The sequence below is a fragment of the Oryctolagus cuniculus genome, chromosome 1 (genome assembly GCF_051225735.1).
Source record: "Oryctolagus cuniculus isolate XC-2025 breed Fujian yellow rabbit chromosome 1, ASM5122573v1, whole genome shotgun sequence".
NCBI classification, from domain to species: Eukaryota; Metazoa; Chordata; class Mammalia; order Lagomorpha; family Leporidae; genus Oryctolagus; species Oryctolagus cuniculus.
In genome coordinates this window covers 190692044-190719564 of record NC_142867.1, presented here as the reverse complement: position 1 = coordinate 190719564, position 27521 = coordinate 190692044, and the positions used below count along the sequence as shown (strand labels likewise).

Sequence of the window (27521 nt, the reverse complement as noted above, 5' to 3'; positions counted from 1 at the left end):
TGGGATATAGCAAAAGCAGTGGTAAGAAGGGGAGGTTACAGGAATTAGTGCCTACATCAAGAAATTGGAAACACTGCAAGTAAGTGATCTAACAATGCATCTCAAGGACCTAGAAAAACAAGAAGAAACCTAACCCAAAAGTAGGAGGAAAGAAACAGAGAACAAACAAAACAAAATTGAAATGAAAAAAGTTAGCAATGATAAGTGAAATGAGAGCTAGTTTTTTTTAAATAAAATAAAACTGATACTCCATTGGCCCAACTAAAAAAAAAAAAAAAAAAAAAAAAGATGATTCCAATCCATAAAATCAGAGATCAAAAAGGAGATGTAACAATGGGTACCACAGAAAAAGAATCATTAGAAATTATCACAAACAACTATATGCCAGCAAATTGGAAAATCAAGAATGGACAGATTCCTAGACACATACAATCTACCAATTTTGTGGCAGGAAGACACAGACAATCTAAACAGACCAATAACCCAGATGGAGATTGAATCAGTAATGAAGACCCTCCTAAGAAACAAAAGCCCAGGACTGGATGGCTCCACTACTGAATTCAACCAGAATTTTAAAGAACTAATTCCAATTCTTCTCAAAATATTCAAAACAATTGAAAGAGGGGTAATCCTCCCAAACTCCTTCTATGAGGCTAGCAACTTCTTAATTCCAAAACCAAAAAAAGATAAGAGATATAACAAAGAGAACTAGAGACCAATGTCACTGATGAATATAGATAACAAAATTCTCAGCAAAATATTAGCTAATTTAATCTAACAATACATCAGAAAGCTCATTCACCCAGACCAAGTGGGATTTATCTATCCCTGGTGTGCAGTGATGGTTCAACATGCACAAATCAAGAAATGTGATACATCAGAATTCACAAATTGAAGAATAAAAACCATATAATCATATCAATAGATTCAGAGAAAGCATTTGATCAAATACAGCATCTTTTCCTGATTAAAAAAAAAACTTTAAGCAAATTGGGTGTAGAAGGAACATTCTTCAACACAACAAGGCAAAACACAAAAATTCATGGCCTATTAATTGGGGAAAAGTTGGAAGCATTTCCACTAAGACCCAGAACCAAACAAGGATGCCCTCTTTCATCACTGTAATTCAATACAGTTCTGGAAGTTTTAGCCAGAGTCACTAGGCAAGAAAAAGAAAGCAAAGGGATACAAAAATGGAAAAGGGAAGTCAATTATCTCTGTTCACAGACGGCAATATTCTATATATAGGGGGACCAAAAGAATCCACTATGATACCATTGACACTCATAAGAAAGCTTGGTAAAGTTGCAGGATATAAAATCAACACACAAAAATGAATGGCCTTTATATACAGTCAATGCCATGACTGAGAAAGATACCCTAATCCACTGTTGGTGGAAATGTAAACTAGTACAGCCATTCTGGAAGACAGGATGGAGATTCCTCAGAAATCCGAAAACAGATCTCCCATATGACCCATCCATCCCACTCCTGGGATGTTACCCTAACAAAATGAAATCAGCATATGAAAAGGTTATTTGTATCCCCATGTTTATTTCAGCTCAATTCACATCTACTACTGAGCGGTCTCAGAGTAGTGAGAACCAGCAATTGGCGGGGCATTTTGCTTGGCATTGTGCTGAAGCTCTTACTGATTCTTTCTCTCTAACCTTTGCAAATATAGAGCGGTGACATCAATCCTTTCACTAATCTCTAAAGTTTAAGTTCTGTGAGTGTGTGTCACAAATTAAGCCATCACTTGGGATACCCGCATCCCACATCACAGTGCCTGGGTTTGAGTCCACCTCTGGCTCCAGTCCAGCTTCCTGCTACCGAGCACCCTGAAAGACAGCAGAGGATAGGTCCCTGCCACCCATGCAGGAGACCTGGATTCAGTTCCTGGCTTCAGATTTCATCAGTCTGATCTCTCTCTCTGTGGCTGTGCCTTTTAAATAAATGAAAAGAAATAAAGTTTGAGTTCTAAAATAAGCCACCCAACATGGTCTGACAGGCTTACACAGCAACAACGTAGAATGCGGAGTTGACATTTTATGGAATACCAGTAAATCCCCTAAGCCTGTGCCTGGTAGAAGGAATCAATCAGTGGCCATTTCCCTCTTCCTTCCCTTCAGGGACGTGACAACCTTTAACTCCTCCCTGCATGTCCCTTTCTGAAATGGCTTCAGAATGTGTTTTCTTCCCTCCCCTCCTGGACTCTCTGGCTTTCAACACCTCAATCAACACCCGAACAGTGCAACTGCCAGAAGAATCAAAAAACAACGATCAGCAAAATTCACATGATGGGAAAAGAAAAACCTTCAGGAGCTGCCTACCCTCCCACCCCTGAGAACTTCTTTGAAATGTTCCAGGAGACCTCTAAATACATCCTGGCTGGAACATATTCTAAGGGCTGTAGACAGCACCGCGTGGCTCTGGGTTTTATGCTCTGTTCCATAAATACTTTCCATTTGAGTCAGATGATGACCTTCCCTTTTGATTCATCAACACTGACCTAAGAGAGAATTAACTACCATTTGCCTTTCAGCAGCAACCTAATGACAGATCTGAGGTCTCTGATGAGGAGAGCCATTCTTCCTCTGATTCATATATGGTTTCTGGTTCTACTTTTCAGAGTCACAACCCGATGTGTTCCCAGGAAGCAGTTTCTTACCTGTACAAGGCTTCTAAGCAGTCCCAGAGTAGCTTTTGAGTCCCATTTGGTTCTTTAAAGTTGCCACTGGTCAGATGAGACTAGGTAGGGTGAGTGGGTGAGTGTGTGTGTGTGTGTGTGTGTGTGTGTGTGTATGACAGGGGAAGGGTGTCTCAGCTAGAGTACACAGTCCCTGCAGAACAAGAGCTCAATGTTCATCCTGGTTTCCTCACTAATGTATTCCATATCTCTCCCTTCAGTAAATGGACTAAAAATAATAGGAAGAAGTTATGAACTGGAATGAGGAAATACTACTTTTGAGCTTCTGGATAAAACTAATAGAGAAATAGGACATGAAGTCAGAGTGATGCATCACATCCAGAGCCCCAGGCGATCGCTGACATCATACATCAGAGTGTTAACTGTTCAATTAACAGCAGGAGTCACTGTGCGCCAACTCCCCATGCGGGACCTCTGTCCTCAATGAGTTATGAGTTAACTGTAAAACTAGTTCTCAAACAGTTGTGTGTGTGTGTGTGTGTGCGCATGCAAACTGTTGAAATCTTTATTTAGTACAGAGTTGGTCATCTGTGTACAAAGTTAATTGAAAATTAATCTTAATGGAGAATGGGACTGGGAAGGGGAGAAGGAGAGGAGGGGTAGGAGTGTGGGTGGGAAGACAGGAATGGTGGGAAGAGGAACTATATTCCTAAAGTTGTTCTTATGAAATTTGTATTCCTTAAAAAATTAATTAAAAAATACAGTGATGCATCAATTAGTGACCACTCTGAGACTACTTTCCATGTATAAAAAGAGGTAGATGATAATTCTTACCCTCCAAGGTAGTGTGAATTAAACATATGAACCACAGGTTATAAGTTATATAATTGATAATTTATATTTATTGAATAAATTTACTATAACTAATTTACTAGTTGCTTAATACAAGGCTGGAAGAAAAGCTGTTGAAAGTTTAACAAAACTATAAAATAAATAAATGAGTCTAAAATATATATATATGTGGACTTGAAACTATAAAGCACTGGCCAAGAGACAGTAACAGAACGATTATATACAGTGAACAAATCAAAGTTCCAGCAAAGAGAGCTTTACAAAGGATCACTCTGATATTTCAGAGGCGGATTCCTGAGAGCAGAAAGCTGGAGCCCAGGTCAGCATCAAGTAGACTTCACAAATTCAAGTGTTCTTCAGTTAAGCACAGAAGGCCAACAGATACTGAATAGCACTGATAAGTCAAACGTTGCTACATATATTATCTAAGACATGTGAACCCAGAGCCAATAGTTCAAGCATCACTTGGGAACCCACTAGAAATGCAAATTTTTTTTTAATTTTTATTTTTTTGACAGGCAGAGTGGACAGTGAGAGAGAGAGACAGAGAGAAAGGTCTTCCTTTGTCGTTGGTTCACCCTCCAATGGCCGCTGTGGCCGGCGCACTGTGCTGATCCAATGGCAGGAGCCAGGTACTTATCCTGGTCTCCCATGGGGTGCAGGGCCCAAGCACTTGGGCCATCCTCCACTGCACTCCCTGGCCACAGCAGAGAGCTGGCCTGGAAGAGGGGCAACCGGGACAGAATCTGGCGCCCCGACTGGGACTAGAACCCGGTGTGCTGGCGCCGCGAGGCGGAGGATTAGCCTAGTGAGCCACGGCTTAACTCTCCAGCCCTACTTCCACTCCAAACCTACCGAATCAGAAACTCAGGGGGAGGGGCCCAGCCATCTGACATAACAAACTCCCCAGATGATTCTGATGGGTGCTAGAGTTTGGGAACCAGTGATTTAGAAGCATGGAGGTAAATATTACAAGACAGAACCTCAGGAGATACAAATGGCTGCCTATAGCAAGCAGGACTGGGAGGTAAGGGGAGTGCTATTCTTTAGATGAAAGCCTTTCATTCTATTTGATGTTTTAACCATGTACATGCATTACTTTGAAAAACTAGAACTTGTTTTTGAAAATAAACACACTGGGATTTCTGAAGCCTGTATGTGCCAGGAGCTAGGCCTGGACCCTTAAGAAGGAAACAGGAAGTCGGTGGTCAAATACAGGAGCCAAGGCTCAGCACAGTTGCTGCTGAGTAAACCGTGAGCCCAAGGGATGTCCCTGCCTTCCTGAAGGCTCATCTGCTTCCTTCTCTGTCCCTGTGGCTGGCTACAGATCCCCTCCCCCGGGGACACAGAGCAGGAGTCCAGCCCAAATAAAGGAAAAGCTTGGCTCACAGTCTCCAGCCTTCCTGTCACTTTCCCACCCATTCAAAAGCAAACGCCTTCCACCTCCATCCCCACCCACCCACTCACCCACCACCTCGCCCTTCCTGGTCTTCCTTCCTCTTTCCCCTTCCTCCCCCTCCCACCCAGGCCACGAATAAATGCCTGCTGCTGGCTTGAACTGACCGATAGAGGCTGTGGTGAAGCGTCGCACGGGTCCGGGATGTCCTTCTCCACCCTCTCCACGACGGATCAGCTGCACACACAGCTCGTATTCTGTTCGTGGTTCCAGGTAGTTGAGTGTAACGATCTCATTTGTCACTGAGAAGAGGGAAAGTTCAGGAAACCTCAGCTGGCATTCTTGTACATTCTTTTTTTTTTTTTTTTGGTACATTGTTTTAAACCAGGGTGGTTGTTATTGCAATGTAAACTATTCTTAGGTATTAAAAAGAGTGTCTTAGTGAAATAGAGTGACAGTTTCATCTTTAAGTCTTGGTCATTCCTAATCTAAGGAAAATTAAGATGTTTCCAGATTATATAATGTACATCTCTTTGCCATTTACAGATTTTTGGCTCTAGTGCTTTTGTCTTTTAATTTGTAGAATCAAAAACACACAAGTCTTCTACCATATGGAGTACCATGTTTGGGGGGGGGGGCAAATTCAATTAAAACCATATAACTTTCTGTTTTCAAGTATATACATGGATTGCAGCCAAGCTATCAAGAGAAACAGATGCATTGAGGCTTTGCTTAATGTGACCAGATCACTGATCTGTAGTGGCCGTATCATGACAATGAAGGGCTCTGAAGTCTTTAAAACCATTCCTGTAAACAAATGGTATGTGCTTTTCTCCTTTGCCCCATTGTGTTTCTCCATGGATATTCCCAGTGTAAATTTGTGTCTTATCATATGATAAATTCCTAGTCAACAAGAAAAGATTCTGTGGTGTTTAACAGTTCTCAGTAGACTCCTTTGTGGATGGCCTCTTCTAGAGAAAGATGGTGGGCTATGATCACCACGTGATGAAAAACACTGTCACTACTGATACCGGAAATAGCAATCTCTTACATCCCTGGCTGAGTCTACAATGGTGTGTGAAGAGCTCAGTGATACCATGACCTTACTCAACAGCAGTCAGCTACTGTTAGTAAGCCCATTTTCTTCTTTTTTGGAAACTTTCTCAATTATCTGCATAGAATGGGTAGAGTGCTCTTTTTTAGGAAATCATAGGCAGAGGGAGATGGAAGTATTGAAGGAGGGACACATGTTATCTACAAGCATGTTAGTAGCAGGTCTCTGCAAGATGGCCCAATTGAAGCAGAATGGTCAATGGATAATGTTCGCTTTATTTTTAAAATTATGATTCTTATGCAAAATTGAACTAGAATTTGTCATTCAACAATTTAACAATTTTGACATTTTGCTACTTTTAATTATCATATATATATATTTTTTCCTTCTGGAAGTCAGGATAGAGGCTCTCCTTGCCCACAGTCCCTCCTCCCAAGTCTCATATGCACAGCCCAAACTATCCAGGTTCAAAGTCCTTTAAATATCTGTGTCAGGAGTCTGTAGGATAAGGCAAAACATGAAATGAGAAAAATAAATAACTCGATAAGTACGACAATCACTCAGGATTTAAGCAGATTACGTCTTCTTCCTTTCCAGTAGGTCCCAGAATTCCCAGTTACCATATTCCAGGTATAAACAATCACCTTTCACCATGTCCAGGCTGGACGGAGTAACTCAAAACGGGACTGGACATCCAGAGGCGCATGGAAAGGAAAACTGGTGTAGATGGCAACTCATGATGCAAGTTGGTTTTGTGTCTATAGTGCACAGAGGCTTCACAAAGTTAGCCCAGAACTCAGAGGGCCTCCTGCATTGCTCCTGGATACGCTTAAATGTAATTCTCATGACAGCCACCCTACCTGGGGTGGAAGGTTAGGGCAGAGAGACAGGAATTTCTATCTTTGGGGAAATTGTTTTTCTTCTGGTACCACATTCACAGCTGGGAACTTTGTTGTCCAAACCTTACCTTGAATATGACGCCAAGCTTCATAATCATTAACAGGTTTGTACAGAAGCTTCTTGGATTTAATGGGTCCATCCCCAAAATAAGGCTCAGAGCTGATGTTGATGACTGCAAAGTTATGTCCGGTGTCGATCACATTTGGGGCATTCAGAGGCTTTGGAAGAACTAAATAAAAGTTTGGCAGTCAGATTAGTCCTTAGACAGTGGGGCTCTATTTTGCTATGTGAGCATAGAGTACGATTGCTTCACATATCCCAGTGAGTCCTCTTATCACTCGCTGAGCTCTGTGCCTTGCTCACGCTCTTCCAACCCATTATCCAATCTATGTGCTTCCTTATAACATGAACATATCTATGCTTAAAATCTCCAATGGGGGCCAGCGCCGTGGCTCACCAGGCTAATCCTCCACCTGAGGAGCCGGCACCCCGGGTTCTAGTCCCGGTTGGGGTGCCGGATTCTGTCCCAGTTGCTCCTCTTCCAGTCCAGCTCTCTGCTGTGGCCCAGGAGTGCAGTGGAGGATGGCCCAGGTCCTTGGGCCCTGCACCTGCATGGGAGACTAGGAGGAAGCACCTGGCTCCTGGCTTCAGATCAGTGCGGTGCGCCGGCCGTAGCGGCCACTTGGGGGGTGAAGCAACAGAAAAAGGAAGACCTTTCTGTCTCTCTCTCACTGTCTAACTCTGCCTATCAAAAAACAAAAACAAAACAAAAAAATCTCCAATGGATTCTTATTACATACAGGATTAATTTGTACCATGACCTGCCAGGCTTTGCATGACAGAACCCCTGCCTATTCTCAGTCTGCTGTTTCCCTGCCCCAAACTGCAATCCTACCAACCTTTCAGTTTCACCCAACTGGCAAAACACAGAGCTCCTCTCTGTCATAGGTTCTGTGTTGATGCTGTTCTCTGCAAGGAACGCTCTGCCTCTCATTACCCTCTTGCTTGTCATTCAACCTCTAGCTCCATTGTGAATTTTCACAAGGGGACTTCTCAGAACCTCAGTTGGGCTCAAGCACCATAAACTTTCATAGAACCTCTATTTGTCCTTTGCTCTAATTTCCAGAGATCATTAAGTTCAGGTGACTTAAGACTATGTATACACTCATTCACTCTTTCCCCCATGTCTTCATTTAAAAATAACACAAATTCATTATTTTATAGATATGGAGGTCAGGGGCGAGACAGTGGTCTCACTGAGCTAAAATCAAGGTGTCAGTAAGGTTGTGTTCTTTTCCACAGCCTGTGTCCTTGCTCCTTACAGCTTCTAGAAACTGCCTCGAGGACCCTTGCTCTACCTTCCAAGTCAACAGTAGCAACAGTCTCTAACCTTCCTTCCGCTACGGTATCTCTGATAATAGTCAGGAAAGGCCCTCAGCTTGTAAAGATTCATGACGGCAGTGGTCCACATGGATGGTCTAGAATGATCTCCCCATCTTAAAGACCATCTTCAGTAAGGGTGACAGCAGTTCAACCAGGTGAAAACTGGTTCAGGGCATGGGGTGGGATGAAAGACATCTTAGATATTGCAATGATTTGTAACCTTTCAATAGCGTACTGTAGAAACAGACATTTAGTACATATGTGATATTAAAATTATATGGTGAGTTGGGTGTTTGGCATGGTTAAGTCACTGCTAGCGATGCCCACATCCCTCACAGAGTGCCTAGTTCCAGTCCCAGCTACTCCATTTCTAATCTAGCTTCCTGTTAATGCACCCTGGGAGGTAGCAGGTGATCAAGTGCTTGGATCCCTGCTGCTCGTGTGGAGACCCATGTGCAGTTCTGGGTTCCTGGCTTCAGCCTGGCCCAGCCCTGGCTGTTATGGGTATTTGGAGAGTGAAGCAGCAAATAGAAGATCTCTGCTCTCTGCCTTTCAAATAAGATGAAAATAAAATTTAAAAAAAAATTAAAGCCATTATTGTCAAACATCGATTTATTACAATTTTTAATTAAAAAAGTAAAATTTTATGGTGATGCAAGAAGTTTGGGGAAAATTTTTCTAAAAGAACTCATCAAACTGGACTCTAAGCTACACTGGGGCAAATACCACGTTAGCTTTGTTCACCAGCACCTATCAGTGCTGAGTGTTTGTTAAGTGGATTCCAGTGAGCTTCACTAGCCTGCCTTCTTAGAAATGCCTTCCCATCAGTGCATGCTGTGTCCTGCAGTGTTTCAGGTTCCAGAGGGGACTGTAATCATTTTACTCTTCCTCTCCGTCCAGTATTTTGACTTACTATCCTTAAGTATGACCTTAAGTCTTTGCTCCAATGTCATCTGAGGGAGGTTTAACCACCTTCTTTAAAATTACAGCCACCTGTGCAGCTACCCAGCGTTCTTCACTTTCATTTCTGATTTCAGCTGTGTCCATGGCACTCAGCATCTTAATAAACCATCTACTTTACTTATTTGTTTGCCCACTGCTTATCTCCCCCACCGCCTTTTTTTTTTTAACTTTTATTTAATGAATATAAATTTCCAAAGTACAGCTTATGGATTACAATGGCTTCCCCCCCATAACGTCCCTCCCACCCACAACCCTCCCCTTTCCCACTCCCTCTCCCCTTCCATTCACATCAAGATTCATTTTCGATTCTCTTTATCTACAGAAGATCAGTTTAGCATACATTAAGTAAAGATTTCAACAGTTTGCTCCCACACAGAAACATAAAGTGAAAAATAATAGATGATTTTTTAAATGATGATGAAATCAGATCAGACCTATTGTCATATTTAATCCCAGTGAGAGTCAAGTTGGGAATTGATAATTTCTTTTTTTTACAGAAGATCAGTTTAGTATATATTAAGTAAAGATTTCAACAGTTTGCACCCCCATAGAAACACAAAGTGAGATATACTGTTTGAGTACTTGTTATAGCATTAAATCTCAATGTACAGCACATTAAGGACAGAGATCCTACATGAGGAGCAAGTGCACAGTGACTCCTGTTGTTGACTTTACCAATTGACACTCCTGTTTATGGCATCAGTAATCTCCCTATGCACCAGTCATGAGTTTCCAAGGCTATGGAAGCCCCTTGAGTTCTCCGACTCTTATCTTGAATAGACAAGGTCATAGTCAAAGTGGAGGTTCTCTCCTCCCTTCAGAGAAAGGTACCTCCTTCTTTGAAGACCTGTTCTTTCCACTGGGATCTCACTCACAGAGATCTTTCATTTAGGTTTGTTTTTTTTTTTTTTTTTTTGCCAGAGTGTCTTGGCTTTCCATGCCTGAAATACTCTCATGGGCTTTTCAGCCAGATCCGAATGCCTTTAGGGCTGATTCTGAGGCCAGAGTGCTGTTTAGGACATCCGCCATTCTATGAGTCTGCTGAGTATCTCACTTCCCATGTTGGATCACTCTCCCCTTTATTTATTCTATCGGTTAGTATTAGCAGGTACTAGACTTGTTTATGTGCTCCCTTTGACTCTTAGTCCTTTCATTATGATCAATTGTGAACTGAGATTGATCACTTGGACTAGTGAGATGGCATTGGTACATGCCACCTTGATGGGATTGAATTGGAGTCCCCTGGTATGTTTCTAACTCTACCATTTGGGGCAAGTCAGCTTGAGCATGTCCCAAATTGTACATCTCTTCCCTCTCTTATTCCCACTCTTATGTTTAACAGGGATCACATTTCAGTTAAATTTCAACACTTAAGAATAACTGTGTATTAATTACAGAATTAAACCAGTCATATTAAGTAGAACAGACAAACAAAAAACTACTAAGAGGGATAATGTATTAAGTTGTATTAAGGTTTTTTTTTGTTTGTTTGTTTGTTTTTTTTTTTTTTTTTTTTTTTTTGCAAACGTGAGCTCCTTGATAAGAACACATTTTTCCCCTGCATTATTCATTGCTGTATTCTCAATGCCCAGAACAGGGACAAAAACATTAGAGGCCTTCAGTAAAGCCTGCTGACTGATTAATGAAATTTAGCAAGTTGTCCCAGGTCAGGATACTGAAGTTGGTAAGAAGCTGATCAAGCTGTATCCCTGATCACGTGAGTTTTAGTTAGGTAAGCCCGAGTACACAGTCACTTAACTTACAGAGGGCAGTGAGTAAATTTATTAAGTCATGCTTCTTTTTGTTATGGCCAATCTAGAAAACTAATACATATCAATACTGTATACCATAACTCACAGATCCCTCCTCATGTCGAACATTCATTTTAGTTTGTGGCTATTAGGCACAAACTAGTTTTAATGTCTAGTTTTAAATATACATAGTCATTTCTTTTGGATACATACCCAGGAGTAGAACTGCAGGGTCATAAGGTAGGAATGTTTAGCTCTGTTACAAATTGCCAGTTTCCAAAGGTGATTGCACCAATCTGCACAGAGGGTAAAGCCTTGTGTCTAATTTAAATACTCTCATTAAAGACTCTGAATAATTTCCCTAGTGGTTATTTCCATGTTTATGACCATCAGTCAATATAACAGCAAAAAGGCATCAGTGACTTAGGACTGGAGTTTTGTCTGTGTAGATGTTGTAAGCAGTCTTTCATTAGACTATAAATTAGAATTTGTGATTCTCTTCTACGTTGGCAACTTTTGATAAGAAAGAAAAAAAATTCGCAAGAAATTATTCAAGAGACAGAAAGAGGCAGAGCTCCCATTTGCTGGTTCACTTTCCAAATGTTCACAATGGCTGGGGGTCAGAGCCAGAAGCATGGAACTCAATCCAGTTGTCTCACATGGCTATCAGGGAGCAGACCACTTGAGCTTTCACTTCACAAGAAGCAGAATGGGGAGCTGGCGTGCACCTAGACACTGCAACAAGGGGTGTAGCTATCTTATTTGCTAAGCCAAACATCCCTGCCAACACGGTGTTTGACTTGCTGCTTATCTGCCATGTGCAACAAGCATTCCAAGAAGCTTAAAAATATGGTCATTTGTCTTGTCTGCCTATAATTTCCTTTCTTCCAAGAGCATGTAAAGCGTAAGAAGTTATTTGGATTATATAAGTGTTTTACTAAATGTTGTTTTGCCTGCAATCAAAACAGTCATAAGAATTCTGAGGTGTTTATATTGGTTTTCAGGGCAGAGAATCTAAATCTGAGGTTGCAATTATGCTACTCTTGCTACTGACCTTTTTTTTTTTTAAATATGTTCTAAGTATTCATATCATTTCATTTATGGAAGCTACCTCTGGGGTTTCCCCAAAGATTTCTAAAGTAATGAAGTAGGCCAAATACAAACCAGCTTTTATATCTTCCTTCCTCATCTGTAGCACAAGAGACTCAGAAAGCAAACGATGTAGAGAAGGTGCTGGGTTCTGAGTCAGGAGTCACAGGTTGAAAGCTGAGGCATAGGGGCTAGCACTGTGCCGTGGAGGGTTAAGCCTCTGTCTGTGGGGCTGGCATCCCATATGGGGGCTGGCTCCAGTCCTGGCTACTCCACGTCTGATCCAGTGCCCTGCTAATGTACCTGGGAAATCAGTGGAAGATGGCCCACGTCCTTGGACCCCTGCACCCACGTGGGAGACCCAGAAGAAGCTCCTGGCTTCAAACCAACTCTTACATGATTCTACCTTGTAGAGCTGAGTCTGCTTCCTCACTGGCAAATGGTGGTAAAAATGTCTGTTGCCCAAAGTTCTCAGAGATGAAATGTGTGATGCACTTAGCCCAGTCCCTTTCCTCATTAATGCCCAACAGCTGTTATGCGTTTTATCCAAATCTGTTCATAAATAACTTACAGATTTAAAGTTGCCTACTGTATCCATGCACACCATCCCATTTAACTTGGATTTATCTCCAGCGATTCCTTTTCCTCAAGCCACCAATATATACAGATCCACTCAGATTAAATAAGTTTGAAACATTAATTCATAGCAGAAAGTAGACCCATAACCCTAAGCATATGAAAATCATTTGTACTGATTTTACAGCATAGTCTGGGGTTCTTCAGATCTAGTGAATAATCCTCAAAATAGAGAGTCTACAATAATGAAAAGGAAATCACAAAATGATGCTACACTTTTTATGAAATATAGTCACTACTAGATACATTGTGCCACCCAATTTTAACTATTTTATACGTTAAACAAGTCTGCACCATCACCCTTAAAGAAAGATAAAAATACACTTAACCTACACATGAAGAAAGGCCCAGAGAGCTTAAATTCGTTTGTTCCAGGTCACATACAAAATTACCAGCTGTTAGTGACAAAAATCAAACCCAGGACTACATGACGTCAAAGATCACACTCAATCTCAACCTTCATGTGTCTAATTGTATTAAAGACTTGGTATCCTGGAAAATACCTCCGAGGTATTTCAGTCCAATATTGTTTCTGTCTAGAAGCAACACATCTCCCCCAGGAAGCCACAGTCGTAGTGCACCGGGGGACAAGCCCTTCCTCTGGACACAATTCCCCAGGAAGCCACAGTCGTAGTGTACTGGGGGACAAGCCCTTCCTCTGGACACATCTCCCCCAGGAAACCACAGTCGTAGTGCACCGGGGGACAAGCCCTTCCTCTGGAAGAGGAAACTTACCTTTCACTGAAATATTGAAGGGCTTCTCCACCATCCCAGCCACTGTGTTGACACTGCAGACCCAAACTCCCGAGTCAAGGGGTAGGATCCGGTGGATGGTGAATATGGCTACTGAGAAATTCTCCGTATGGTTGAAGTCCTTCGGCTGGAAAGGTCAAATACAAAAAGATAAAAATTTCTAGGGATACATAAACAGAAAGGCCCACAACACTGACCCTATCTCATTGTTTCACAAGAAATTTTCTAGGGAGATTAAGCAGCTAAATGCAGTACTGCTCTAATTACTGGCTTATTTCCAAAGCTATTGTAGTAACCCTGAAGGTTTATATTGGATGGTTGCCTCCTCAGATCCTGCTGTTGTATTTGTGTGTTGGAGAGTGTGGGGTAAACACTTACAAGCAAGGAGTCCAGTTCCTTTTAAACTGCCCCCGTAACATCAATGCCTTTCCTGTCAGAGATGGCTGGGTGGGAAGACAAAGTGACTTCCTAAGTGTTTGAGGGGCTGTCAGCGGTGGTGTGGTGGGAAAAGCCAAGGCTCCAAAGATACATGGACGTCTGCCACTTGAATAGTTGTTTACTTAACTTCACTCCACCAGTTTCTGCTTTGGCAAAAAGGGACAGGTAATGTTGACAAGAAGTTACATCCAGTGTGGTCAACCATTACTATGTGGTAGCCATTACTTCTATTAAATCATGAAAAAGCCAATAGGGTTTTTAGAAGCCGTAGACTGTCTAATGAATTTTTTGAGTGGAATCTGGAACATTTGACACGTGGACAGTAGTGTTGGGATATTCTGTATATCCTGCCCTCAACAGGTCACTGATATTTGTTGGTCAACTCTGGTCAAGTTGATAGTCATATTGGAGAAAGGACAATTACTTTAAAGTAATTCAATCAGATATCAGCTCCCTGAGGATCACTTGTAAGACAGAGAAATTTGGTGTGGCTGCTATCTACGCTGCACTGAGGGTAGCTGGGAGAGAAGGGAAGCGTGCTGGAAATTTAACTTGGTTCTTTTTAGCAAAAAGCTACTGTAGAGAAAACCACCCTAATCAGTGCCAAGCACCAGCAAGGAGGGCAAAGTGAAGAGCAATGGAGAACCCAAGGAATGGATTCAGACCTAAACAATTGCATGAATCAGAGCAGATTCAAGACCTGGGTGTGTAGAATCAAGTGGATCGTGCTGACCTCTGCTCTTCTGTATTTCCCCGATTTGCTGTTCTAAGAGCATGGCGGAACTAGACAGTCCTCACAACTCCACGTCCTTGTATCACGTGGTAGCACGTGAATTTCCTGCTGATTCACGGTCAGAACGGTCACTTTAGTCTTCCAAATATGAGGAGCTAGACATATGGGGATATAAAGAAGCTGACACGCAGTTCTCTCCCTGCACAGCTGGACTGCTCAGCAAGAGGCGCCACGCTCATCACTCAGCTCTGCTAACTCCACTGTGGTAGCAGATTCCCAGTCTCATACATGGCACCAGCCGCGCAGAGAACGTAAGAGAGACTACACTGATTCTGTTCTGCCTCCCAACAGGAAAATGGCATTTTTATCAAAGCTAACAGAACATTGCCCGAGGAGGACGCGAGCCCTGAGCAGAATCCAGGCTTTAGAGGGATGGTGGCTGCGCTGAAACATCCTGTGGTGTCAGGAGGGCACAGACATTTATTTAAATGGCTCCTTACATGCAGCACTGTCCCATCTGGCTTCACCAGGGTCATTTCTTCATTAGCAGGAAGCGGCCAGCCAGAGGCTTTGCAGATGGGGTTAAATTTACCAGTGTTTACTTCTATGTGATCTGGCAAATCCTCTATCTTTGGGGTCATCCTTGGCATGCCTGAATGAAAAAAAAAAAAAAAAAAACAGTGCTGTGAAATCTATAATTCAGATATAGATAACCACTTTTGCAAGTCATGTACTTGGTAAGAATTCTGCAAATATTTTGTTTTTATCATCACATAATACATTTGTGAAATGAGTGCTATCGAGGTTTCCATTTTATAGATGTGACGAGCCAGGCTCAGAGACCAGATTGAAGCTCGGGTCTTAGGGATGCAGAATCCAGACGCTTCACCGTAATCCCTCAGAGGAACTGGAACAGGCTCAATATAAAATGGTCATCGTGGCCACACCTCCACCTTGCTGTTCAGCCTCCCTTTTGGTTTCTATGGTAATTATTACAAAAACAAACAAAATGTAACTAGTTCTTCTTCCACTCAGCAAACAGCCCCACAGTACTGTGGATCCAAACCATTATCCTCAGTCTGGGTATGTGAAACATGTCTCAGTCATTGGAAAGTCGGCAAGTAGCGCACAATAGGCAAGGGCTGATTTAAATTATTCACATTTACATCAAAAAAAGTGAGGTGTACTTTCTCTGAAGGGAGGAGAGAACGTCCACTTGGACTATGATCTTGTCTAAATATGATCAGAGTCGGTGAACTCAAAAGGCTTCCATAGCCTTGGCGACTCATGACAAGAGCCTAGGGTGATTACTGATGCCATAAACGAGTGTCAATTTGTGAAGTCAACAACAGGGGTCACTGTGCACTTACTCCTCATGTAGGATCTCTGTCCTTAATGTGCTATACAGTGTGATTTAATGCTATAACTAGTACTCAAACAGTATTTTTCACTTTGTGTTTCTATGTGGGTGCAAACTGTTGAAATCTTTACTTAATATATACTAAACTGATCTTCTGTATATAAAGAGAACTGAAAATGAATCTTGATGTGAATGGAAGGGAAGAGGGAGCGGGAAAGGGGAGGGTTGCGGGTGGGAGGGAAGTTATGGGGGGGCATTGTAATCCATATTCTGTACTTTGGAAATTTATATTCATTAAATAAAAGTTTAAAAAAAAAAGTGAGGTGTAGGCCAGCGCCGTGGCTCACTTGGCTAATACTCCACCTGTGGCGCCAGGACCCCGGGTTCTAGTCCCAGTTGGGGCGCTGGGTACTAGTCCTGGTTGCTCCTCTTCCAGTCCAGCTCTCTGCTGTGGCCCGGGAGTGCAGTGGAGGATGGCCCAAGTGCTTGGGCCCTGCACCTGCATGGGAGACCAGGAGGAAGCACCTGGCTCCTGGCTTCGGATTGGTGCAGCACTCTCACTGTCTATAACTCTACCTGTCTCTCTGTCTCTCACTGTCTAACTCTGCCTGGCAAAAAAAAAAAAAAAAAAAAAGAGGTATAGCATAACTCACCTCGACTGATTTCAAATAGTCAAATAAAAAATGTTGTTGGTAAGTTCCAGTCGTCAGATGAATGAATTAAGAGAATGTGACACACACACACACACACACGGTGGACTATGCTTCAGCCATTAAGAAGAATGAAAAAGTTCTAAAAGCATGCAATTCTATCATTTATAGCAAAATGGTTGGAGCTGGAGGACATGATGTTGAGTGAAACAAGCCGGACACAAAAAGACAGATACCACATATTCTCCCTTATATGTGTGAGCTGAAATAAAAAGACAAAGAGAAAAGGATGGAAGGAAGGAAAAAAGGAAGTTAGATAGACGGATGGAGGGATGGATGTTGCTGCCAATACCGAAAGGAGAAAATATTTCTGTGGTTCTAACAAAGGTGATAGTATCAGGATTTCTTGCCTAACATCTACATAATAGAAAATGAATAATTCTGGGGGCCAGTGCCGTGGTTCACTTGGTTAATCCTCCGCCTACGGTGCCAGCATCCCATATTGGTGCCGGGTTCTAGTCCTGATTGCTCCTCTTCCAGTCCAGCTCTCTGCTGTGGCCCGGGAGTGCAGTGGAGGATGGCCCAAGTCCATGGAGACCAGGAGAAGTACCCGGCTCCTGCCATCGGATCAGCGCGGAGCGCCGGCAGCAGCGCGCCGGCCGCGGCAGCCATTGGAGGGTGAACCAACGGCAAAGGAAGACCTTTCTCTCTGTCTCTCTCTCTCTCTCACTGTCCACTCTGCCTGTCAAAAAATTTTTAAAAAAATAAAAAAATAAATGAATTGGCATAGCTGTGTTGCAATAAACTTTAGATAGTGGGCATTGAGCATGAATGAAAGACTGATAAATAATACAACACAATAAACCTCAAAGAAAGGCATAAGAGAAATAAGCAAGACACAAAAGACCACATATTACATGATCGCATTTATAGGATACAAACTGTCAGGAAGAGGCAAGTCTACAGAGGCAGGAAGTCAGTCAATCAAAGCTTGCCAGAGACTGGGAGCAGGGCAAAATGGGAGGACTGCCAGTGGCACGAGATTTCTTTTGCTTTGATAAAAGCATTCCAAAGCTAAGTGATAGTGGTGACTACATGACTCTACTAAAAACTACTGAGTTGCACATTATAAAACAGTGAACATTATAGAATAAAGTTATATCACAATAAAGTTATTTAAAAATAGTAGGAAAAATTTGGTCAGTGTGTCAGAGTTTGCTGACTTCTGCTCTAGGGTAATTTCTTACCTAAAATTACAAGGGTATTTCAGAAACTTCATTCTATAGTAGAATTAGAAGTCAATTGATTCTGAGGCAAAAAAAATTTTGATATTACATAGTCTTCTCATAACATGCATCTTTGCAGACTTTTTGAAGCTCCCTTATATGCATGGATTTCAAAATTTTTGCATGAAAATAAACTTATCTTTTAACTCCACTTTCCATGAACTATTTCAAACACACTTTTGTTTAAAATTTCACTTTGAGCATAAGCTTTCCTATTTAATTCTGTTTATCTCTTTAAAAACATTCTTTCTCTAAATCCCTCCAAAGTAGCCCTGTTATAGATACCTAATCCAAGGAAAAGGCTGGTCCTAGAGCAAATAGAAAAGGTAGGCGGAGCTCACGGTTGGTCAGTCATCACCCAAGGCATAGCAAAGAGCATGTGGTTTATTCCTAGCAGAAAGAGAATCACCCTAATAGGAGGGTCTACCCATAGAAAAGATCTAGAACATTGACCTTCATGGGATTTTTGATGCATTATTCCCAACTTCTGGAGGCCCACAGAAATGGCTTGAGGAGTAGTGATACTGGGGCAAGAATTACCCCAGCAACGCCGGGTTCAGGCTGCTGAGCATGGCCCAGACTACAGGGTTACCTTGCTTTACCTTCTCTCTCACACTGGAGCCCTTGCCATCCTGGAGAGCAGAGGCATCCCTGGAACCGATCGCACACCTCCCCATTGTTGCAACTGCACCTCAGCTTACAATCTGGCCCGTAATAACCAGGGTGGCACGCTGCAAACAGACAGAAACCAGTGTAAATACAGGGGCAGCGAGGGAATGAAGGCTGCATAGAGCGCTCACGCTGGTTCTCTCTCCAGGCTCTCAACCTTGCCAGTTCTCACATAGGCAGTATGCGGTTTATCTAAATACCAGGACCTTAAAAGGATAGGAGTTCTGCTTTCAGAAGATGTGAAAGAGCTGCTACCAAGCCAAGCTTCTCATGGTCACAGCTACATTTAGAAACAACTGCTGAAAATACTGAAGAGTGGTGTGAAGGGGAACAAAAAAACAACCAACAACAAAACCACCAGATATTTCTGGAGGGAAACAAATTCTGGAGAAAAGAATGATATATTTCCACTTTTCAGCTTTTAGCCTAATGGTCAGATAAAGCGGATACTATGTGGGGAGGCTGCAACTCCAAAGTCAACAGCCTTACTGGCCTGGAAGTCCAGAGGACAGAATTGGAGCCACCAGAGCCACTAGAAATTGAGAGGGAAAACCCAGAAAAAGAATAAGAGACCAAGAAGTCTCAAATATTTCGCTGACCCTTGAACTATTCATGCTCAATACAGCTTCAAAGCGTAGCTAAAGATAAAATAATTCCCCTGGGCTTGACCTGTTGCCTCAGAGTTTTTAGTTTGAGTCCCACCAAAGCAGTTGTCTGCTAAAATACAACAAAGCAAAACTCAACATTCCTCATAGGGACATATCACACTCCTGAGTCCCCACAATGCAACACTTATGATGTCCAAATATGATCCCAGATTATTCACCATAAGGAAAATTAAAATTGTGACCCATTCTCAAGAGGAAATAAAACCAACAGCATGACCATGATGACCCAGATGTTGGAAATTGTAGACATAAATTTTAAATCAACAGTAACTGTGCTCAGTGAGATAAAAGAAAACACAAAAATATGAAATAATGAGAAATTTCAGAGAAATGAAAAGATTAAAACACAAAAAATAGAACTGAAAAACATCTGAAATAAAAATATTATATGGACTTAATAACAGAATCAAGATAACAAAAGAATCAATGAACTTATATCTATATCACTAGATAGATATCCAGTCTGAAGAACAGAGGTAGAAGATGATTTAAAGAAAATAATTTGAGACACAAGGACCTATAGGAGAGTATCTAAAGGTCTAACATGCATTGTAATAGGAGGTCAAGGGGCTAGCGTGTGGCACAGTGGGTTGGGCTTACACCTGCAACACCGACATCCCGTATCGGGACTGATTCAAGTCCCAGCTGCTCCACTTCCAATCCAGCTCCCTGCTAATGTGCCTGGGAAAGTAGCAGAAGATGGCTCAAGTACTTAGGCCCTTGTCACCCAGGTGCGGAGTCCCAGATGGAATTCCAGCTCCTGGCTTTAGCATGGCCCCACCCTGGCTGTGGCAGCCATTTGGAAAATGAACCAGCAGATGAAACATCGCTATCTCTTCCCCTCTCTCTAACTCTGCCTATCAAATAAGTCTTAATATAAGGAAAAAAATAGGAGGTGAGAGAAGGAGTGGAAAGTAGAAAAAATATTTGAAGAAATAATGGCAGGGACTGGTGCTGTGGCGTAGTGGGTAAAGCCATTGCCTGCAGTTGTCGGCATCCCATATGGGCGCCAGTTCGAGTCCCGGCTGCTCCACTTCCGATCCAGCTTTCTGCTATGACCTGGGAAAGAGGATGGCCCAAATCCTTGGGTCCTTGTACCCGTGTTGGAAACCTGGAAGAAGCTCCTGGCTCCTGGCTTTGAATCGGCACAGCTCTGACATTGAGGCCAACTGGAGAGCGAACCAGCAGATGGAAGACCTCTCTCTCTCTCTGCCTCTCCTTCTCACTCTGTAACTCTGATTTTCAAGTAAATAAAGAAATCTTAAAAAAAAAAAAGAAGTAACTCCCAAGTGGTTGAAAATTCTACATTCAATAATTTCATAAATTCCAAGCAAAATACAAAGACAATTAAACTTAGCCTCGTCATGATCAAATTGCTGCAAACTAAAGCTCAACAGAATTTAAAATGTTAGTCTTTCTGTTCTTCTTTCCAATTTTTATTTTATTGCATCTGTGATTCAAAACCCTGTAACCCAGCAGCAGGCCGATGACTCAGATGTCCAGGTGTATCCTACACTGCGATTCCCAGCAAACTGGACCTCCTTTGTCAGCTGCTGTTCAAGGCTGCGATTGGTGCCTACCTTCACTGCACTGCAGACCCTTCCAGCCTGAGGCACAGGAGCATCCATAGGGGTCCGGGAGACAGAATACATAGGACTTGCACCCCTCTGGTCCGCTACACCTTTCTTTACAAGTCCTGCCAAAAGTGTGCAGTTCGCAAGCTTTGGGAAGAAAAAGAGTTGATTCAGAGTTAAATGTGCAATCCCTTAAAATGTATCCTTCTTCCTGTATAAGATCTCTTTTAGATTGGTGAACATGGGGAAATTAGTCTCATCTCAGCTGCAACTCAGGCATGATGAAGGCCCCTTTATGGCCCATTTTGCAATGAAACTACCCCTAGACAGAGAACATCAGGGCCACCACTCACAGAAGTCCAGGTTGTGCACGGCACATTCACATCGTATCATAGATTACATATTTATTGTAACTTTCCAGTGGATGGCCATAGAGAACCTTTAGGAAAAGGCATTTTTTTCCTAATTCATGTGAAGGTACTGTATGGCTAACAGAGGTCATTTAGCTTCTATTTTCATCTATGTCCAGATCTAACTCTAGATCCAGGAGTGATGACTTTAAATTCACGCCTTACCCATCGCGTACTCTGGACTTACCCTTCTCACATGTCCTCCCCATAAAGCCAGGGGGGCAAATGCATTCTCCAGTATCTTCATGGCAGACACCATTGTTCATGCAAGCAGTACAGAGGCGGTTACAGTCAGGTCCCCACTTCTGAGCCTCACATCCTTGTGTTAAGGAAAACAAGGCTGCGGTGAGTAAAGCACAATCCTGAACCAGTCTTGATTGAACACTTACTACACGGCTGTCTTTTTAATGGTGAGTGAAGGTGAAATACACCTTCTGCTCTCTGAAAGCTAATAATCTACTATGAGAGACAGATATGCAAATAAAAACGTATGAGAGCAACAAAGATATGGCTGTCCCTAATCCTGTCTTCAGGATGGAAGAGGGCATAAAGGGAGATGACCTGAGGGGTAATGGAGGAAGACTGGGGAACATGCTTCAGGCAAGGGTGAGGCATGGGAATATGGCACAGCAGGTTCAGGCGGCTGCAGGTATGGTTAGGGATCGGAACGGTGGCACGCTCACCCCCTGGGACTCAGAATTGCAAACCCCAGACCATCTCCCACTCCATTCCTGCCATTTACTGAATCAGAAGCTCTGGAAGTGTCCTAGCAATCTACGTTTAACAAGCCCTCCAGCTTATTGTGATGACTGCTACAGTTTGAGAATCTTCAACTTGGGAAAATGCAGGATGAAGAATGTGGCCAAAAATGCACACAAGAGCTAATAGCATCACTGGTCTTTCAGCTGGAAAGGACAACATATGTGAAACAAGATCTACAAAACCTAAAGTTGAGATGATTAAAAGCCTTCTAGGTGGCTGGCGCCACGGCTCAATAGGCTAATCCTCCACCTGCGGCGCCGGCACACCGGGTTCTAGTCCTGGTCGGGGCACTGGATTCTGTCCCGGTTGCCCCTCTTCCAGGCCAGCTCTCTGCTGTGGCCAGGGAGTGCAGTGGAGGATGGCCCAGGTGCTTGGGCCCTGCACCCCATGGGAGACCAGGAGAAGCACCTGGCTCCTGGCTTCAGATCAGCGCGGTACACTGGCCGCAGCGGCTGTTGGGGGGTGAACCAACGGCAAAGGAAGACTTTCTCTCTGTCTCTCTCTCTCACTGTCCACTCTGTCAAAAAAAGCCTTCTAGGCTCCTATTTCCTGGCTACTTCTCTCTAGGACCTGATGATTTTTAGGTTGTTAATAGGTAGGTCTATGGATACCTTCTAATATAAGAAAGACCCTGAGAGGTTGAGGACCATTTGTAGTCAGGAATTCAGCTGCATCTCTAACTGAAGGAACGGGTGTCTCTGTCCCTGAGTGTTATTCGCACGGTGTCAAGCTTGGACCTGTGCCCACTGCTGATGTAACCATATAATTTATTTGGCAAGAAGTCCTGGTTATCAGTATGTTCTACTAAAATAATCAGGAAGATTAGCAACACAGTCCATTTCTTACAGTCTTCTACTTCATAAAGCTGAAAAATGTTGAAAAGCTACCACTCACAATCCTTAATATAAACGGGGAAAAGATTCTGCACAATTAATGATTGTTTTCAGAACCAGACCACAGGGTGTCTGCATATACTGCAAACTGATGGCAGACAGTGTCGATGAAAATGGGCTCCCTGTTACATTCAGCTGTGTTCTCTAAGCTCTGTACCTAGCTGGAGACCTATCTGAGCCCAGGAAAAAGAGAATAAAGATCTAGGGGATAATAGGGGTGAGCCCTTGGGGATGGTGAACTCAGGTAAAGAACATTTGATAAAGCAACAAGTATATAGTCAAGGAGTCTGCTTTCTCTCTCCCAGAATCCCTTGCACTCTTGCTTTAAAACCCTGCAGAATGGCTCCTACAAATAAAAACATTAAGAACAAGGAGTGTCATTCTGCCATTAGCAAGGTGATGACCCCAGAATACATCATCAACATTCACGAGCAAACCCATGGAGTGGGCTTCAGGAAGCACACCCCCTCAGTCACTCACAGAGGCCTCCAGATGTCTGCATTGATACCAGGTCCAAAGCTCTCTGGACCAGGTTTGGTTGTACAGAGAACACAAGGAGGATGAAGATTCACTATATAAGCCCTGTGCTTTGGTTATCCAGGTACCTATTACCACATTCAAAACTCTATGAACAGAGGGGAAATTTGGCACAGCGGTTAAAAATGCCACTTGGACACCCAACTCCTGTATCAGAGTGCCTGGTTTCAAGTCCTAGCTCTGCTTCTCATTCCAGCTTCCTGCTAGGGCACCCTGGGAAGCAGCATGTAATAGCTCAAGCAGACGTGTCCCTGCCAGCCATGTGGGAGATTCAGATGGAGTTCGTGGCTTCTGGCAATCTAGGGAGTGAAAAGCAGATCTAATTTCTGTCTCTCCCTGCCTCTCAAATCAAAATAAATTTATGGGCAGTCAATGTAGGTGACAGCTAACTACTGATTGTCACAGTTAAGTTTTTAAAAGTATGCAATTAAGCATCTGTTACATCCTCAAAAATCAAATAATCTTGTGTCTTAAGAAATCATACATTTGGAACCAGCAGTGAGGCATAGTAGGTAAAGATGCCACCTGTGATGTCAGCATCCCATATGGGCACTGGTTCATATCCCAACTGCTCCACTTCCAATCCAGCTCCTTGCTAATGCACTTGGGAAAGCTGCAGAAGATGGCCCAAGTGCTTGGGCCCCTGGCACTCAGGTGGAAGACCTGGAAGAAGCCACTGGCTCCCGATATGAGCCAGACCCAGTTCTGGCCATTGCAGCCATTTGGGCAGTGAACCAGTTGACCGAAGATCTCTCTCTCACTGTCTCTCTGTAACTGTCTCTCTCTGCCTTTAAAATAAATGTTAAAAAATAAAAGAAATCATATATTCAGGGCCACTGTTATGGTATGGTGGGTGAAGCCACCACCTGCAACACTGTCATTTCACATGGGTACCAGTTCATGTCCTGAATGCTCCACTTGTGATCCAATTCCATGATAATGGCCTGGGAAAGGCAGCAGAGGATGGCCCAAGTGCTTGGGCCCTGCCACCCACTTGGGAGACTCAAATGAAGGTCCTGGCTTTGGCCTGGCTCAGCTCTGGCTGTTGCAGCATCTGGGGAGTCAACCAACAAATAGACACTCACTCTCGCCTTCTCCCCCTCTCTGTATAACTCTGCCTTTCAAATAGATAAATCTTTTAACAAAGAAAGAAAATTAAAAAGACCATATATTCATGGCATACAGACCAAAATTCAAAATTGTGAGAAATCTTTTCTCAGGAAGTGAATTTAAACTGAAAAGGGATTCTATAAAAATAGGCAATGTGATTTTTTAACACAAATGTTTTAAGCAGGATAACTGCACAAATACTTAAGCTGTGTTTCATTTCTTACTAAACAAAGAACTCAGACTGGGGAAAAATATTTCTAAATGGGATGATTGTGGCCTAAATCAAACTTTCTTATAATAATTTTAGATATTAGCAGTGCTTCTCACGTGATTTCATCAAAACACTCCTAACAGCAAAGGGGAACAAACACATCTCCTAACAATCCAAAAAGACAATGTAGAAATCGGAGTGTGTTGGAAGTCTTGTGCTCTATCTTAAAAGTTCAGGAGGAAAAAAATAGTTTGGGGGATTTTAAATTATAGTCTATACTAAGTCATGTTTGTTTTGACTATTTTATAAAAATTTAAAGCCTTAAGCCTTTTATCACTGTGATATTGTGATAAGTGCATGGTTCCTGGCACACAGATCCTAAGAGTCATAATCTCCAGACTGATGAGTGTGTCTTTAATATGCTAATGACGTGACTGGTGGTCAGGCAGCCTCAGGTTAGTCATCAGTAAGAGGCAAGATTAGAGGGTTGAGGAGGGCTGAGGAGGGCTGAGGAGGGGATGAGGGCTAAATATTGAGTTGATCATCAATGCCAAAGACTTAACCATGCTATATAATGTCTTCTCCATAACCCTCCCACCAAAGGACAAGGATCAGAGAACTGCTGGACTGCTGGACCCATGGGGGCTCCTAGAGGGTGGTACACCTGTAAAGGACATGCAAGCTTTGCACCCCCGCACCCATACCTTCCCTATGCAGCTCCTACAGCAGGCTGTTCCATAGCCTTTCTGATAATCCCTATAATAAATCAATAAACCTGGAATCCCCCATTTATAATTGATTGGTCATAAGCACATGTCACATCTGGGGCTTATAACTGGCATCTGAAGGGGTGGGGGAAATGGAGTGGGACTGAGCTTTTAGTCTATGATCTATGGGATCTTTGCTATCTCCAAGTAGACAGAGTTAGAATTGAGTTAAATTCTAAGACACCCAGCTGACGTCCATCAGAGAACTGCTATGTATGTGTGTGTGTGTGTGTGTGTGTGAAAAAACCAATACATCTGGTGCCGTTAGTGTTGAGAGTAAAGAGTGGAAAAAACACATAAATGTTTTCTTATCTCAATAATCACATCAGCATCTGATATTCCTGGTGTTCCTAGAAAATGTATCCCATTTGCTCTGGACTCTGAGTACTCCGGCATAAGGTTCTATGTTTGATTGGAGAGGAACTGTCTAAATGAAATGAAGAACAATTGCTTCCTTATAATTGGTCTCTTTCATGTGTTGGAAACAAAGGAGATGGCTTCTCCTAAGACAAGTCCACGTAGAAGTAATGGTTAAGCCTGATTTTGGAAGCCAAATCTTGCAGTTATGCTATCAAAAGCCCTCATATGTTTGTTTTTAGAAGTCATCTGCTCTGACATTTAGTAGGTGAGAAGTCAGGACAGTACTCAAATAGAAGGAAACAGCTCCTCCTACATGAGCAGACTCTTCAAGTCAAGCTCCAACAACCCTGCCTATAAAATATTTTGTTATACCACAGAGGTGGCTTAGTATGGACTCTAAACTAGATGAACCACATATTGTATACATTATATTACTGCAATATCTACTTACATTTGTTCTTGCTCTGATTGGGCATTACCCAGGAGCAGGGGTTTATTTTGTTTTCCTGTATTTTCAACACCAACACAATTATTGGCAGAAAGTTATAATCAACACACTTTGTTGGATGAATGAATAAATGAAGAAATACAATGCAAAGCAAATAAGTGATCTTCATGAAGTAGTAATACCAATCATTAGAGGAATGGTGGAGCAGCCTAGCTATTTAGACATGAAGACCTGAATATTTAATGTCATGAATACCCAAGAAAGCTGTGGAAAATATTTTGCTTTCTATAGATCAAATTCCAGCAAGAATTACTGGTGATGGTTACTCCCCACTTCAATAGTTACAATGGAGGGGGGAAAAGGTTTCACCTGCTCTAACTCTTCCATTTTTCAAACCTGAAAATTAGGAAGTCACATTGAAGAGGCAAATGATTCAGGAAGTATGGGATTTACAGGCAACCTAACTGGATGTTTAACTTGATTTAGTCTACCACAGCAGGTCCAACTCATCCTCCTGTAGCAGACAACTTTAGGGACATTTCCATGCCTTCTGTCTTTCTCATTTTTGTGAGGGTGAGCTTTCTATACAAACACCAGCTCCTAGTCCCTGTTAACTACAGTGTGGCTCCACCCTCACCTGTACCTCATTGGTCCAGGCAGGTGAATTCCGACAGATCTTAGGCCAATCTGATTCTCTATCCTGAGAATTCAAAATTTGGAAGTAAAATAAATACTGTCTAAGCCAAGTTATGATAAAGGCAGCATCCTAGAAAGTCTACCCTCCCTCCTCCGGGCCCCAGATCTTCCCTAGAGCCTATCTTTCCCGAAACTTGCTTACTAGCTTTCCTATCCATGTCTCCTAAGTCCTTAATACCCTTTCAAGCAATCCTTAGTTTCTGCATAAGTATAGAGTCAGTTTCTATTACTTGCATCTAAAAAATCCTAGCAAGTACACCATCACTTATGGTGGCCTCTCAATCACTTACTCCGGACTATCAGCCTGGTGAAGGCCGAAGTGAAGAGGTTTCCTCCTATGTACCTGGCCGAGTACACTCCAGCATCCTGGGGCTGAGCATGAGGCAGGTGCACTTCTAAAATATCGGGTACTTCATGCCGGGGCACCGAATGGATAAAGGAGCCTGGTAAGAGAGAAGAGTGAGAACAACAGGTCATACTCATAGCTCCTTGTCTGGCCCTTCCACTTAATCAGCTTTGTCT

The 27521-nt window shown here is 42.6% G+C and overlaps 1 protein-coding gene across 2 annotated transcripts in view; it reads right to left on the bottom strand.

Moving 5' to 3' along the window:
• TEK (TEK receptor tyrosine kinase) overlaps positions 1-27521 on the bottom strand; it is a 129443-nt gene that overhangs the window by 27884 nt on the left and 74038 nt on the right. For both annotated transcript variants that reach the window (XM_051844874.3, XM_051844873.3), the window contains exons 4-11: positions 27290-27442; positions 21403-21534; positions 20812-20952; positions 18497-18625; positions 15099-15250; positions 13410-13554; positions 6920-7081; positions 5066-5200 (exon numbers count right to left, since the gene is read on the bottom strand). In XM_051844874.3, coding sequence (XP_051700834.3) covers positions 5066-5200; positions 6920-7081; positions 13410-13554; positions 15099-15250; positions 18497-18625; positions 20812-20952; positions 21403-21534; positions 27290-27442 — 1149 coding nt within the window. The remainder of the gene's footprint in view (positions 1-5065; positions 5201-6919; positions 7082-13409; positions 13555-15098; positions 15251-18496; positions 18626-20811; positions 20953-21402; positions 21535-27289; positions 27443-27521) is intronic.